The sequence below is a fragment of the Drosophila mauritiana genome, chromosome 3R (assembly GCF_004382145.1).
Source record: "Drosophila mauritiana strain mau12 chromosome 3R, ASM438214v1, whole genome shotgun sequence".
In the NCBI taxonomy this organism is placed as follows: Eukaryota; Metazoa; Arthropoda; class Insecta; order Diptera; family Drosophilidae; genus Drosophila; species Drosophila mauritiana.
In genome coordinates, this window is record NC_046670.1 from 25,442,739 (window position 1) to 25,456,769 (window position 14,031).

At 48.5% G+C, this 14,031-nt stretch overlaps 2 protein-coding genes across 2 annotated transcripts in view; one reads left to right on the forward strand and one right to left on the reverse strand.

Moving 5' to 3' along the window:
* On the forward strand, positions 1–2,318 carry LOC117144575 (protein C12orf4 homolog). The gene is made up of 3 exons (XM_033309829.1): positions 1–301; positions 358–1,657; positions 1,717–2,318. Exons 1-3 carry the CDS (start codon positions 115–117, stop codon positions 1,835–1,837), a joined length of 1,608 nt encoding a protein of 535 aa, XP_033165720.1. The 5' UTR covers positions 1–114; the 3' UTR covers positions 1,838–2,318.
* Positions 1,883–14,031, reverse strand: part of LOC117144574 (ankyrin repeat domain-containing protein 50) — a 27,010-nt gene continuing 14,861 nt past the window's right edge. Inside the window, exons 2-6 of the mRNA XM_033309827.1 lie at positions 4,548–10,111; positions 4,155–4,465; positions 3,908–4,091; positions 3,592–3,847; positions 1,883–3,524 (exon numbers count right to left, since the gene is read on the reverse strand). Of these exons, the coding sequence (XP_033165718.1) occupies positions 3,341–3,524; positions 3,592–3,847; positions 3,908–4,091; positions 4,155–4,465; positions 4,548–9,969 (6,357 nt within the window). The 5' untranslated portion in view covers positions 9,970–10,111 and the 3' untranslated portion in view covers positions 1,883–3,340. The remainder of the gene's footprint in view (positions 3,525–3,591; positions 3,848–3,907; positions 4,092–4,154; positions 4,466–4,547; positions 10,112–14,031) is intronic.

Sequence of the window (14,031 nt, forward strand, 5' to 3'; positions counted from 1 at the left end):
TATATTTAAGCGGTCGTAGTGCGGTCATACTAATTGCATTTCTTTTGGGCAGGGGGCGTTAACTTGCGAATTAATGACTGTAACTAACTAAAACACCGACTAAAGGCCTCTGAAATGGACTCTACTGCCACTCGCACGCTGCCCTTTGTGTACAAGTACAAAAATCATGAAGGCCAAGACTGCGAATCCCGGCTGGACATCACTTTCCCCTTTGACCAGGAGAATCTGGAGGAGTGTATCACCCAGCTGATGTCTCTCAACCAGATGGACCCCATGATGCGGTACTTGGACGAGAATATCAGTGAGTATCAGCATGTGTGGATGGAGTACCAGCTTAAGTCGTGCTATTCCAATTAGACCTCGAACGGGAGTTGCAGAAATTCGTGGATACGGAGCAGCAAAATTTCCTGGACGACCATGCCGAAAAGCTACTCAAACAGGCGGCAAACGAGGAGCTGGACATCGAGGCCATTGTGCGGGACACAGAGAGGCTGTACAAAGAGGAACTACTGCAGTTTGCCGATCGTGTGGGTCCCAGCGATGCGGACATATTCGCCCAGAGCTTCCATCGCCTGGTGCACTCTTCGTCCCTGGAGGACATACTCAAGCGAGAGCGTGCATATGCCAAGGTGGTGTCCGACATGACCGAGCTCATGGACAGCGAGGTGGAGACGCTAAACAACTCTCAGCAGCAGGAGATGGATAGCCAGATAAACCAGTTGGACATTACCACCACTTCGGAGGATATCAACAATTTGCTGGCGCAGCAGTATACCACGCAGAATTATGTTCGGAAGCGATACGAATCCGAACTAGAGGCAATGATGGGCCATCAGAAGAATGAGTATCGAAATTGGATCACCAGTCAGGTCAGTCAGATGTTTCAAGTGTCGCCGGTGGCCACGCCGCTGGGCAACCGCTCCTCCATGTTCGTCTCACAACAGCCCTCCATGGAGGAGAGCTTCACCATTCACCTGGGCTCCCAGCTGAAGCACATGCACAACATACGCATCCTGAGTGCCAATGTCACGGAGCTCTGCAGTCCGCTGCACGCCGAGGAAAGTCTTAATGGCCTTAACATGGCTCTGGGATTGTACTCCAGTTCCCTATGCGGCGTCGTCGTGCTGACCCCTTCGATTCAGGCGCAGGCAAACAAGAATATCATTAAGAATGCCAACAAGTCCACCGAGTTCCACTTTGAACAAATCGACGTTCAGATGGAAAAGATCGAGAAGCAGATTAAGAATTTGACCACTGAAGATTCCAGTGGCAGTAGTACTAGCAACAGCAGTGCCGAGGGCAGTGCCACACCCTCGCCGACCAAGAAGAGCGTGCCCAGACTGAAAACGGGAGACTTCTTCATCACCAAGCACTCGAATCTCTCGCAAACGCATGTTATTTTTCACCTGATTTCGGACGAACCCATCAACAGTCCCAGTGAGATCAACTCGCGGCATCCGGTGATATTGGGCTTGCGAAACATCCTAAAGACAGCCAGCAGGCACGACATCACCACGCTGACCATCCCGGCTCTGCTGCGCCACGAGATGAGCGAGGACATGACCGTCCAGTGGTGCATCAGAAGAGCAGAGCTTGTGTTTAAGTGCGCAAAGGGGTTTATGATAGAATCAGCATCTTGGGGCGGAGCTGAGTTAAGGTGGCTATTGAGGTTTTCGAACGTGTAAATGTTTGTGCTAATTGTTTTGCCGATTTCAGCACCTTGCAACTGCTACTGCCTGATGACATATCGGAAAGTTTGTTCACCACTCTGGCGGGAATGGTTCCCAGCGTTTTCCACGTGGCCAATCCCAAGATACTAGTGGACACCAGCAAGTAGACTGCGAACACATTCCTCAAACTTCACTTGCAAAAAGACTTTAAATTATTTGTATGAATATACAGTTTTATTCAGATTCAGAGTTATATATGTATGTATATGCTTCGTTATTCGTCGCTTCGCTCAAAAAGTTGTTTTAACTTCAACACACTCAGAATTTTCTGTAAATGTTCCTGTATCAGTTTTTGTCAATAATTCATCGCAACCTTTTCAAAACTACAACACTACAATGTATAAGTACATATTCTCATATATATAGTTATATGTTAGGCATAGGTATCATGTGTATATTACTTCCAAATGTAAATGTTTATCTTTGGTTTCGAACCCCCATGCATTTCGTGTTGTGTGTGTATCTCTGTGGATTGTATTTTAGTCTGTTCGGTTATCTATTACGATTATAATAATGATACTTTGAATAACTCTGATCATTAACTTGTAAATATGCTTTTGAAATATATATTTATGTATATCTAAACAATTGTATTCTGCGGTATGTTATAGGTTTGTTAACAATAATTAGGTTTCTTCTGTTCATTAACATTTCGCTGTTCAACTATGCTTCGTTTTATTCTTTTTGGATTTAGCCCAGTGCGTTGTTTGTTGTGTCTGTGATTTGCTGCTTTGCAGTGGGAGTAGAGTTTCAGAAAATATTTAATTAATGCTTCAGTTGTGTATGTGTATTTGATTGGTTTGTCCGGCTTAAGGGTTACATAAAATTAGTGACAAGTGTTAAGGTACAGGAACGGACCGCTTTGAGTTTTTAGGTGCGAGCAATATAATACACATATATCGTATCTCTGGGATCTTTCTTGTGCCTTTAAAAGCACATAGTGGGAGTGGATAATCGCTTTTTGGTACTTTCGGGAACTGGATTTAAAGAATTGACATAAACAGCGTAATTAATTGGTAAAGTAGCTCGTATAAATAAATTACGTTTCTATAGCCGATTGCCAATAAATGCGCATTGGAGTAGTATGGCCTTCAGAGCACGATCCCTTGTCTTTGGGAAGCCTGTTCCAGCATAAATTATATTTGATAGTTAAATTATAAGCCGATGCTCTGTCTTACACAATGTGATTTAATAAATACTTTAAAATTAATTCTGAGAACAGTGCTGTGGTCTGAGCTCTCTTAAGTATACATTCGTGTCGTGATCTATTTAAATTTCGTTAGTTTTTGCTACATTGAAGAAGAATCCGCTACAATTCGCATGCCAAAAATGTAATGAAGTATTTTATATATGGGATTTTAGCTTAATACCTGGCGTATGCCTTAAACTACGTCGTATGGGTAGTATGCCTAAATATATTTAGTTAAATCAGAACATATTCAAAAGTTTACTAAAATTGAAACTATCACAAAAAACAAATACTTTCTGAAAAGTACTAAGGTATATAAACTCAAATAAGTTACGATTTAAGGGTTGAGTATGCAAGTGGGTGTTTTGGTGCCTTAAGGAGTGAGTTTTCGGGGAGCACAATAATATGAAATCCGGTGCGTTTACATTTGACTCTCCTTGCGCCACTGGAAGGTGCCCGACTTGACGCCAATGCTGGAGGAGCCCTGATTGCTGCTGGAAGAGAGTATGTTGTTGGTGCGCCGGATCAACTGGGATGCGGCATCAAAGCGACTGCGGATGAGCCGCATTGCCGGATTGCTGGATACTCCGCTGCGCTTGCTTTTGCTGTTGGAGAAACATAAAAATCCATAAGTTCTTTGATGTTACATTATTCAGTTATAGCTTTTCTTACCCCGAGGAGCTGGGCTGGTTTTCCTTGAGGTTGCCCAGAATAATACGCATGTGCGTGTCTCGCGCGAAATGATTATCCGGCAGCTTGGCACCTCCGCCACTGCTGGTTCCAGCCCTCTCATCGTCCACGAAGGCATTCAGACCCGGAAGTTGCCCGGGTGAACTTAATTCGCTGCTGGGCGAGTGAGGGGGCGTAGCGTACAGCGGCGACATGCATTCCATGTCGTACATGTCCGCCTCGTTGGTCATGTTGGATGCTATATGGAGAACAATAATGTTAGCTCGAAGCTGAGCTATAGAAAAACTGTTGGACATACCAAGCTGATGCTCGCTGAGATCGGGCAGAACTTGAGAGTGGCGCTGAGCCCCTCCGCCTCCACCACTGGACTTGTGTCCTGCTCCGCCCGAACTGGAAGCGTGCTTCGAGTTAACCATCAGATTATTGCGTGAGCTGAGTTTGCTTTGTCGCTGCAATTGCTGTGTGAAGGTAAGCGGCGCTTGCTGTGGGGGATTCCAAGGGATTAGCGATGGGATAACATGACATTAATCTTAAAGGATACTCACATCATTGCTGCTGCCCGTGGACTGACTAGAGATGACGCTCTTGCGCTTATGCAAACTGCTGGTGTCCGACTGCATGGTGTTCTGGTAAAAGTTGTTAGAGCTGTGCGTGGAACTGGAGGCATTGAGGACGTGCAGGTGGCTGCCATTGTGCACGGTGGCCGTGGTGGCTGCTGAGCAGACCGACGAGGCGGAGGCATGTGCCGGATACGGAGCCAGGTTCTGGTGAAGCGGCAGAGCCGGTGGCTGATCCGGAGATCTCAGCATGCTGGCATGGGCATGGAACTTGGGTTCGTTGGGATTGCTAGCTTCATCTACGTTTGGAAATGGGAAAAGGATAAAAGGGAAAGCATTAGTAACAGAGCAAGAGGCTTCTCCTGCGTGATGAACTCTTACTTTTGGTGTAGCTTTCGAAGATCTTCAGGATGCTGGTGCGACTGGACTTGGCTGCCAGCTTAATGGGCGTTCGTCCGCAGTGGTCTGACTTGTAGGGATTAGCTCCGAACTGCAGAAGGGCAATTACACACTTCTCGTGTCCCTCCTGTGCCGATATACCCAAGGCTGTGGCTCCCTGCTTGCAGGCATGATCAGCCAGAGCTCCGTAGTACAGTAGGATGTTCATTACGTCGTGGTTGCCTTGCCAGGCGCACGAGTGCAGTGGGGTTCGAGCCTCCAGGTCCATGGAGTTCACATCCGCTCCAGCCTCGATCAGGGTCTTGACCATGTCAGCATGTCCTTGCCAGGCGGCCACATGCAGAGCCGTCCGACCTTCGCTGTCCGGAATGTTGACGTCCACGTTGGTCATGTCCAGCAGGTATTTCACAATCTCCAGTTTGTTTTCCAGCGCTAGAATGTAGAGGGTGGTGCGCGAGTCCGCGTCCTTGGAGTTCACATCGCAGCAGAACTTCAGTAAAAACTCCACAGTGTCCATGTGACCCTCCAGGCAAGCCAGTCGGAAGGCAGTCTTTCCATCGTGGGCCTTTTGGTCGACGAAACTTGAGTGGATGTCCAGTAGAGCCTGCACGCAATGGAGGCGTCCCTCCTGAGCGGCCAAGTGCAAGGCGGTCTTTCCCTCGTTGTCGCACTCGTCAATTTTGGCTCCCGACTCAAGCAGTTGCAGGCACACCTCGTGGAATCCCTCAAAGGCGGCATAATGCAGTGGGGTCCAACCGGCATTATCTCGATGTGTTTCATCCAGTCCCCGATCGAGCAGTTGCCTTACCGTCTCCACATTTCCCTGGGCGGCACCAATGCTTAGCACCGTTCGTCCCTCGGAGTCCATACAATCAATTCCGCAGCCCCAGAAGAGCAGCAACTTTACTACGGTGGCGTGTCCTGCAGTGCAGGCTGCCCACAGTGGCGTGCGACCCATAAAATCCGCGAGATCCGGATCTGCAGCGTTCTCCAGAAGCAACTCGCACACTTCGGCGTTGCCCTCGAAGGAGCTGACCAGAAGTGGCGACATGCCATCGTTGTCCAACTGATCCGTATTAGCGCCATGATCCAGCAGCGTGGATATAACCTTACTATATCCTGAGGAACCACACAGGGCGGCTACGCACAGAGCACTGCGTCCATCAAGGTCCAAGTGATTGACATTAGCACCGTTCTCCAGTAGAATTTCCACGATGTCATAGTGACCCATGTAGGAGGCAGCAATCAAAGAAGTGCGTCCTTGCCGGTCCACTGAGTTCACATCAGCCCCCGACTCAATCAGCAGCTTGAGGATATCCTCGTGTCCACTCCAGGCGGCAGCTCTTAAAGCGGTGCGTCCCTCCTTGTCCGCGAGATCAATCTTACAGGCTGGTTGAGCTATGAGTAGACGCACAACCTCACTGTGACCACCCCAGGAGGCGGATCTCAGTGGAGTCCAACCATCGCGATCAGCATGGTTGACATCCACCCTCTTCATCCGTCCAGTTCCATCGTTGCAAGGCTGGGAGAAGCTTAGAAGCAGTTTCACCACCTCGAGGTGACCGTTCCTCGCGGCTATATTCAGGGCTGTCTGACCATTGTAATCCTCAATCTCCAGATCAATTGGACTCTTGCAGGCATTGAGGGCCCTCTCCAGCAGCTGATGATTGCCATCGTTGGCCAGGATGTGGATCAGAGCCTTGCCCTTGTGCAGTTCAATGTGATGGGAATCGGAGAGTTGGTGCAGCGTGCTCGAGGCATTCTCATCCTGACTCTCAGCTGGATGCTCACTGTGCTCAGAGGGACTACCAGCCCGCTGGGTCTCCATCAGGCAACTCTTCTCGGTGGACAACAAGAGATCCGCCAGCTCGAAGTCAATGTTTTGCGACTTCTCAGAGAGTTCCGGCGACATGAGCGACGACTCGCAGGAGTTCTGGGATTCGGCATTGTTGATGCCCGTCTCAATAAGCAGCTTCAGCATCTTGGCGTCTGTGGGCAGGCTGGGCTTAAAGAAATCGCACAGGAACTGGGCGAAGGGTTCGCTCAGCTCGCTGGCCAAGAAGCGCTCCAACATGGCCCGCGTCTTGGGCAGGAAATTGACGTCGTACTTGAAATCGTGCTCGCACTGGGCACAGCAGTTCATCTGGTTCGTGTAGAAGCAGTCGCTTAAATTGAGCCTCGATTCCAGCAACATCAGAATAAGATCCAGGTCCACGTGCCGACTGGTGAGATACTCCCCAGACCTTATGAGATGGTAGGCAAATCTTCGAACTGTGTTCGCACAGAGGGTATCCGCAACTAGTAGGTAGTACATGGAGATCATCACATGTCCCTCGTTTACATCGCAGATGAATTTCTTGGTGGCGAACTTGACGTCCACCAACCAATCGGCAAAAGAGTTGTGGAAGATCTTCAGGCGCTGGGCATTGGAATCGTAGGCCAGAATGTTGCGCATCAGTTGCAACCGCTTCTCGAACTCCTGGCAATCGATCGTGTAGTTGTGGGTGCGGAGACAGTTGAATAGGAAGAGCTTGTCCACGTAGCCGGAAGAAGCTAGCAGGACATTTAGCAGAGGTCGGATCTTCATGTACTGCTTTTTGTTGAAGGACTTCTGGCAGATGTACAAGTACAGACCGTTCAGAGTGCAGGGGATCAGCTTGATCTCCCGGAAACTGAAGAAGTTATCCTTGATACCGTGCAGGACCTTCTCGAGGTAAAGAATGCAGCCATTCGACTTGATGTACAGCTGATGAAGCGACTCGATTATCTCCTTGGTCAGCATGATGCTATCCTTGAAGTCAGAATTCAGCCGGTTAATGATGTACTCCTGAACGTCTTTGACGACGTGGGACTTGCGCAAATCATCCAGCGTGATTTTCTTAAAGCCGGTGAACATCTTGGTGATCTGCTTGGTCTGCTTCTTGGTGGTGCACACAAGGAATAGCCATTTGGGAAACAGGTGGATGTGATTTGACAGCAGCTCGGCCACATTGCGACTCTTGTGGTTGGTGACAGTGCCCCTTCCTCCCTTTAAAGTAGAGATGAGGTTCCCCTCGTTGATGTAGTTCTCATCGATTGAATCAATCAGCAGGAGTAATGCCGTTTTTGGTGGCGTGAGTTCCAGAAGGGGAAACAAGAAGGCCTTTTTGAAGCACTCATCCGGATTCTTTTCGATGTTGTCCACACTCAGGCACTCAAGGATCTCCGGATTGGATAGCAGCAGTTCATAGTAGCCATCCGCTATAATGGTACGACAGCTTTTCGTTTTAGGCAGTGGTGGGGGCAGGGTGTTGGTGCTTATCCGGGGCTTCTCTCCTGGAACTGGTGGTTTCAGCTGCGGTTCCTCCTGCTTGCCATTAACTTTAGTTTCTGTGAAATCAATGAGGGGTTCCGCACTGGAATCCGCCGTAGCTTCTTCTCTGGTCACCTCTTCCTTGGGCTCCTGGCTGGATTTATCCAACTCCTCTTTAAGTAGGTCATTCAGTTCCTTATCTGCTTCGGGCTTATCTTCCTTCTTGTCTTCGTTGTTGGTCTGTGGTTCCTCCACCTTGTCATCCTTGATGGCCGCTTCGATTTCGTGCTTCTCTTGGTCAGTGTTCAGATCGGCTATATCCTCGCCACCACCTTGCTGAATAGACTGGCCACCATTGCTGATGGTGGCTAGCTTAGAGGGCGATAGCACACCGCTGCCAGAACGACCCCGCTTGACGGGAATCTTTGACTTGCTCTTCGCAGGACTCGACTTGGGCGTCTCCTTGGGTTCCTGAAATTGCTTCTGCTCCTTTTCGCTGCCCATGTCCTTATCTTGTTCGGCATCACCACGTTCCCGGGAGGCCCTTTTCGGTGGATGTGTGCCGTAGTTACTGCCAGTCTTCTCGTCCGGATTCACTGAATCCGCGGCCTGCAACGGAGCCGGCTCCGACTGCTGCCGCGTGAGCGTCGTCCTGGCTGCCTTGTTGACTGTGGAGGTGCGCTGCGACTGGAAGTTGTCCAGCTCCTTGGTGTCGCACTCGCTGGCTCCCCTCTTGAGCTCCTCGATCAGCAGTTCCTCGGCATTCTCACTCAGACTGATGTTGTTCATGGCCTCGTCCAGCTTGAATTCTTGCTGCTGGGCCTCATCGCGCAGAAAGGAGAATCCCTCGTCGATGATCCGCTGGCTCTCATCCCGACTGATCAGCGAGGCATGGCTGAGCAGCTGCAGCACGATCTTTCGCATAAAAAGCGAAAGGCTGTGGCACTCTGGATTCTGGGACTCGATGAGGTAGCAGGCCAGCAGCTTCCGGTTCAGTATGCCCTTTGTTCCAGAGTTGCCCTTCATGATTGCCTGGCAAATGGAGGTCTTGCCGGAGCCATTTGAACCTAGCACTAAGCAGCCATTGTAGCTGGAGCTCGATATAGCCGCCGCCTTGGCCCGGGCGGATACGTAACTGGAGGAAGCTGCTCCTCCCAGAGCCACGGGTCCTGACTTCTTTCCCGCCGTTCGTTGCTCCAGGCAAAGGGCAATTTTTTTTAGCACCCACTCGCGGTGGATGTAAACGGTGCTCACGATGCGATTGTTTGGCTCCACGCCTGCACTGCTAACCAGTCCATTGACCTCCTTGTCCGGGGACACCTTACGTTGCATAAGAGCCTCCAGGTTGCCATCGGTATCCTCAGTTGGCTGGGTCTTCAATCCACCAGCTGCCTCTTGGCCATCCTCCTCTGGCGCTGATCCATTGGTTTCACCATTTGCGTGGTGGGCCACATCCTGGGAAAAGTTTTGCTGCACCAGATTGGCGAAGTGCTCCTCACGTGCCAGATTCGAAAAACTGGCGTTGGGACAGTCGCGTCCGGTGATCTCCAACTTCTTCTGCAACTGAGTGGTGTCCTTGAGAAAGTTGAGGATGCGCCGATCCTCTAGATGCTGGTTGGCAGTGCCAGCTGATGGCTGACTGCTGTACTTGGATCCACCGACTAGTGCACTGGTGGAGGCGCAGCCATCTACACCGTCACCCTGGGCATCGTCCTCGTCCGCATCTAGATCGGTGACCTGAACGGGATTACCGTTGCGAGCACTGGCCAATCGATTTGAGTCCCGGAAGTTGGACAGCTTCGTCTCCGCATTCCCAGTGGCCACGTGGCGAGTCCTATCGCCGCTCTTGTAGCGATCGGACTTTCGCAGCGGTGTGGCATACAGCATCTCCTTGGGCATGTTGTTGACTGGCGGCGGATGATTCTTGTTGATTGCCGGCGTGGAGTCGCAGTTCCCAATGGAGTTGGCATTGGGGTTGTGGTTGCTGCTGGCTGTCTGCGTCGATGATTTCTGCTGCTGCATCTTGCGCACCGAATCGTTGTACATCGCCTGACAGGGCAGATTTTCGTAGATGTCATTGCGCAGATTATCGTTGTCCGTGTGCTTAGACATTGTGGCTTGGCTGCTTGCTGTTGGTTGCTCTGCAGGATGTGCGTAATCCGTTTGTCGACTGCCTGCTCCCAGAAGCGGGTTCGTTGGCTTCTGCTGGCTCTGTGTGTCTGTCTGCCTTTCACTTAAGCCGCTCCTCGGTTGACTGCAAAAGGAGAGTGAGACATGGAAATGGGTTTAGTTTTATCACTTTAATATGCAGGCAACTCTCAAAACTAATCGTTGCAAGCGAATGCCAAATGGTTTAATTGCATCTTATGGGGAGATCAGTCGCTGTTGGGTAACCCGTTGGGTAGTTCAGTACATTGCATTTTGATTTGATTTCCAATTGGTAATTTATTTCATGGACTTTTATACCATTGGATAACAAAAGCATTGATTTACCTCGTCATTTTAATGAATTCCGTAGATTTAGACAAACTAATGTAAAAGTTTTTGGGATTTGATTATCTTCAATGCATAATTTCAACGGATCATTAAAGTTATTAAGACTTCTTCATCCTCTTAATCTCCTTCCTCGTTAGCTTTATTATATCCTTAAGATAACAGAAATTACCCTTTCCTATCCTTCCACATTTTAGCTTTTATGTGTCATTACTTGAACTTAACTAGCACTTTCTTCTGCCATGTTTTCCACTAGCTTCACTTTTTTAACATCCTGCAAACAATTGACCTGATTCCTATACATTTTTAACCCTTTGGCAGCTCTGGTCCCATCCCGCTCCCAGCCATTCACTTCATCCACACCCACGCCCACATCCACATCCACATCATCCACGCCCACTGGCTGTGCACACAAAAATACATATACTTGTCATCATTTTTCCTGCGCTTGTCTTTACGCGCAGTGTCTTTTGTTCTTGGGGCTTTTGCTTCTGCTTCTGTTTTTTTTTTGTTGCTGTTGCCATTTCTAAGCTTATATGCCATTTATGTGCGTCGTTGAGGAGGAGCTCCTGGTAGTGGAACGGGTGGACCAGCCCACAGCTCTGTGTAAATAGTGTTCTTGATGCCACAAAGTTTTTATTTTAAACTTCAATTTACTCGTTGAGTCTCCGTGTGTCCACGTCTGTTGGGAATGGGGATGGGGATGGGGATTTTGCAATGTAACTAATGATACGTCCCAGCACGCTTGTTGTGCAACTTTCCACCAGAAATGGAGCAAATTCAGCACGTTCTCTTGGTCCGCTGATGGCGAGGCCACAAAACCCTTGCCGTAAAAAAATCCGGGCCAAGTGAAATGAATGATTTACGCCTGCTGGAAAACGAGGGAGAGCCATTTCCAAAATGACAGCGACGAAAGGAGCGACGACGATGGATTACCATAATATTGGCAAGTCAGCTGTAAAATCCATTGATTGAACGGGTGACGGGATGACGGGGTGGCCCAGGTAGACAGACAGGATAACAGATAACGGGGAGCACAAGCAGTAAAGTCAAATGGAAATGCTCCGGACTGGCGACACATCAACTTCCTGACCGCGATGGCACGTGAGTGCTTTTGCTTTTGCTTTTCCTCTGCTTTTGGCACTGCGGCCGTTTAAGCGTAATTATTGGATGGATGCCCGCATTGTTCAACCCGGTTTGCCAGCGATTGCCACCGCGGTTTTCCACCCAACCACCCACAGGGCACCTCCCACCATCCGTCCAGCAAAGGCATCCACAACAATACGGCACGTACCAAGTTGCATTTGACTTTTCCAAATTCGAGTATTGCACGTTTTTCACGACTCTCCTTTTTTATGGGCACCAAATTGATTCGCCATTGTAAACGATATGGAAATGGCAAAAGTCTGTGATTTCAGCCGTACGATACGATCGGATTTTAAAGATTACCAACAGTGCTGAGAGAGTGCTAATTATGCAAGTTTAATGGCTTTTCCGAGGCGAGTGGTGCGTGTTACAGGCAAATTCAGTAGGGAAATAGGGGGTGCACCCCACAGCTAATTGCAATTTTCCCGGCTCTGCATAAGTTTTCCCTTCCAAACGTGACAAACTGGCAGACCGTGTAACTCTCGATAAAGTTTCCTTTGCCCATTACACAGCTCCCCCTTTGATTTTTCGTAGTTTCCAAAGTTTAATTGATGCTCCTCCGGCAATTATGCTAATTAAACGCAGAGAGCCAATCACGCATTGTAATTGAACCAATTTTATTTCGCATGTGATTCACCGCTAGGAATTTTCCACATCCCTCGCACATTGTAAATGTGTCTATAAACAGGAGGAAAATGTTAAACAAATAGCGGAGAAGCGATTTAATTAAATGGGCAAATATATTCGCCGCTGCCAAACACATTGGGTAGCAATCAGACAAGTCGGCAAGCCACATGGGGCATGGTTTTCTGCAGACATCTGGATCTGGAGCTTGAATGTGGCATATACATATATATATATATATAACATATCTGCGGCTGGCAGCTGGGTGAACTTGAGCCATGCCGGCGTGGGAATATTTCGCTTTCTGCCGTGTGCCCACAAACAAAATGCAAATGGAATATTTTCGCCTGGAAAAACAGACCCGCCCAAAAATGAGGCGCAAATAAAAGACCAAAACCCAAGAAGAAAAGGAAGCCAGTGGTCGGTTTGGGATGTAATTGAAATGTTGCACCCACAGACAGGGCGTTTAATGCACTTCGCATTTACATTTGCATTTACCGCCTGGCTGGCATTCAAAAGGATGCAGACAGGAAGTACTCCATTAATTTGTATTTACATATTTTGGCTCGCATTTTTACTCTTTTTGCATTTCCCGCTTGATGGAGGCGCTGGGCTCATGTTTAAATAATAACTCTGTGACTCGTTGACTTGCTCAATTATTCAGGCAATAACTTTTCGCAAACAAAATATATTCCATGCATGGCCAAACAGTTTGCGAGCCCAGATAAATGCATGCAAACAAAGTTAGATACAATACAGTAGGTATATTTATGGCATGCCTAGGTGGCTGCAGCGATTCATCAGTGCGACAATTGCGAGCGCAAATACTAAATCAAATATTGCATCAAATTGTTTGCGAGCAGGCAAAAGGTAAAAAATCAAGCGAAATTCGCTGTACGTGCAGAACCATGTGAAAAACAGCGGCAAAAGCAGCTTAGAGCCAACCAGTTTGCAAACTCAGGAGCACTTCCGTATCGATTTTCACATTTCCAGGCTCCCCCGGCAGCGTAACCATGAAAAACGATGGCGAAAAAGGGGCCAACCGAACTCAAAGTCTGCATACTCTGCAAAAAGTTTAGCCAGATAAATAAATATCTTAAATGATGATATATGGGCGAATAATGCCGTACGAAGTGAAACTTTATCCGGGCGTTTCCCAATCAATAGTTATTTATGTCCAATACATATTAAATTCAGTATAGCAAGGAGACTGCTTAAAGCTCTAGGTCATTCAATCCTTTTCCGCTTTTCCAGGTGGCAAATCCTTGAGGAATTGGAATGACACCTTCAACGGTAGGGAATAAATCGTTTGAAATCAAAACGAATGCTCTGGGCTCCGCTTACAGATGCGCTTAATTTCGTAATACAATGCCGCTGGAGGCTGAGCAGCTTCCCGCTTTCTAAACCTCCTAAGGACTCCCAGTGGGTTGGGCGTTTGCAGCTTGGAACGTGTCCAAAACCAATGGCATTGTGTGCTGGCTTTCGTGCCCCCTCCCATGCCGCTCCTCCTGCAGCATTTGTGGCTGCACCGGAAGCGGATTCAATGCGGGCATCGGAAAGGACAATGGTGTGTGCCGGTGGCACGGAGCAGCATCACAAATGGGAACAGGATGTCACAGAGCTGGCAGGATGCGATGTCCGTGGGCCCTTGGGTGAACGCTTAATTAAACTTAAATTTTTCATGCCTCTGTAAATGCACTTTATGCATTCACAGGACATTATGGCTATATGAAAATGAGAGGGAACAGCGCGCGCATATCCTGTGTCCTGTATCCTGTATTCTGCATAAGGGCAAACATTAAGCCTGACAGCCTGCCGTCCCCATCATCATCATGATCATCGTTCTTGGCAGGGATTTTTGTGTAATTTTCAAACTCGCATCCTTGCCCCTATTGCTCCTCCTTGGCACGC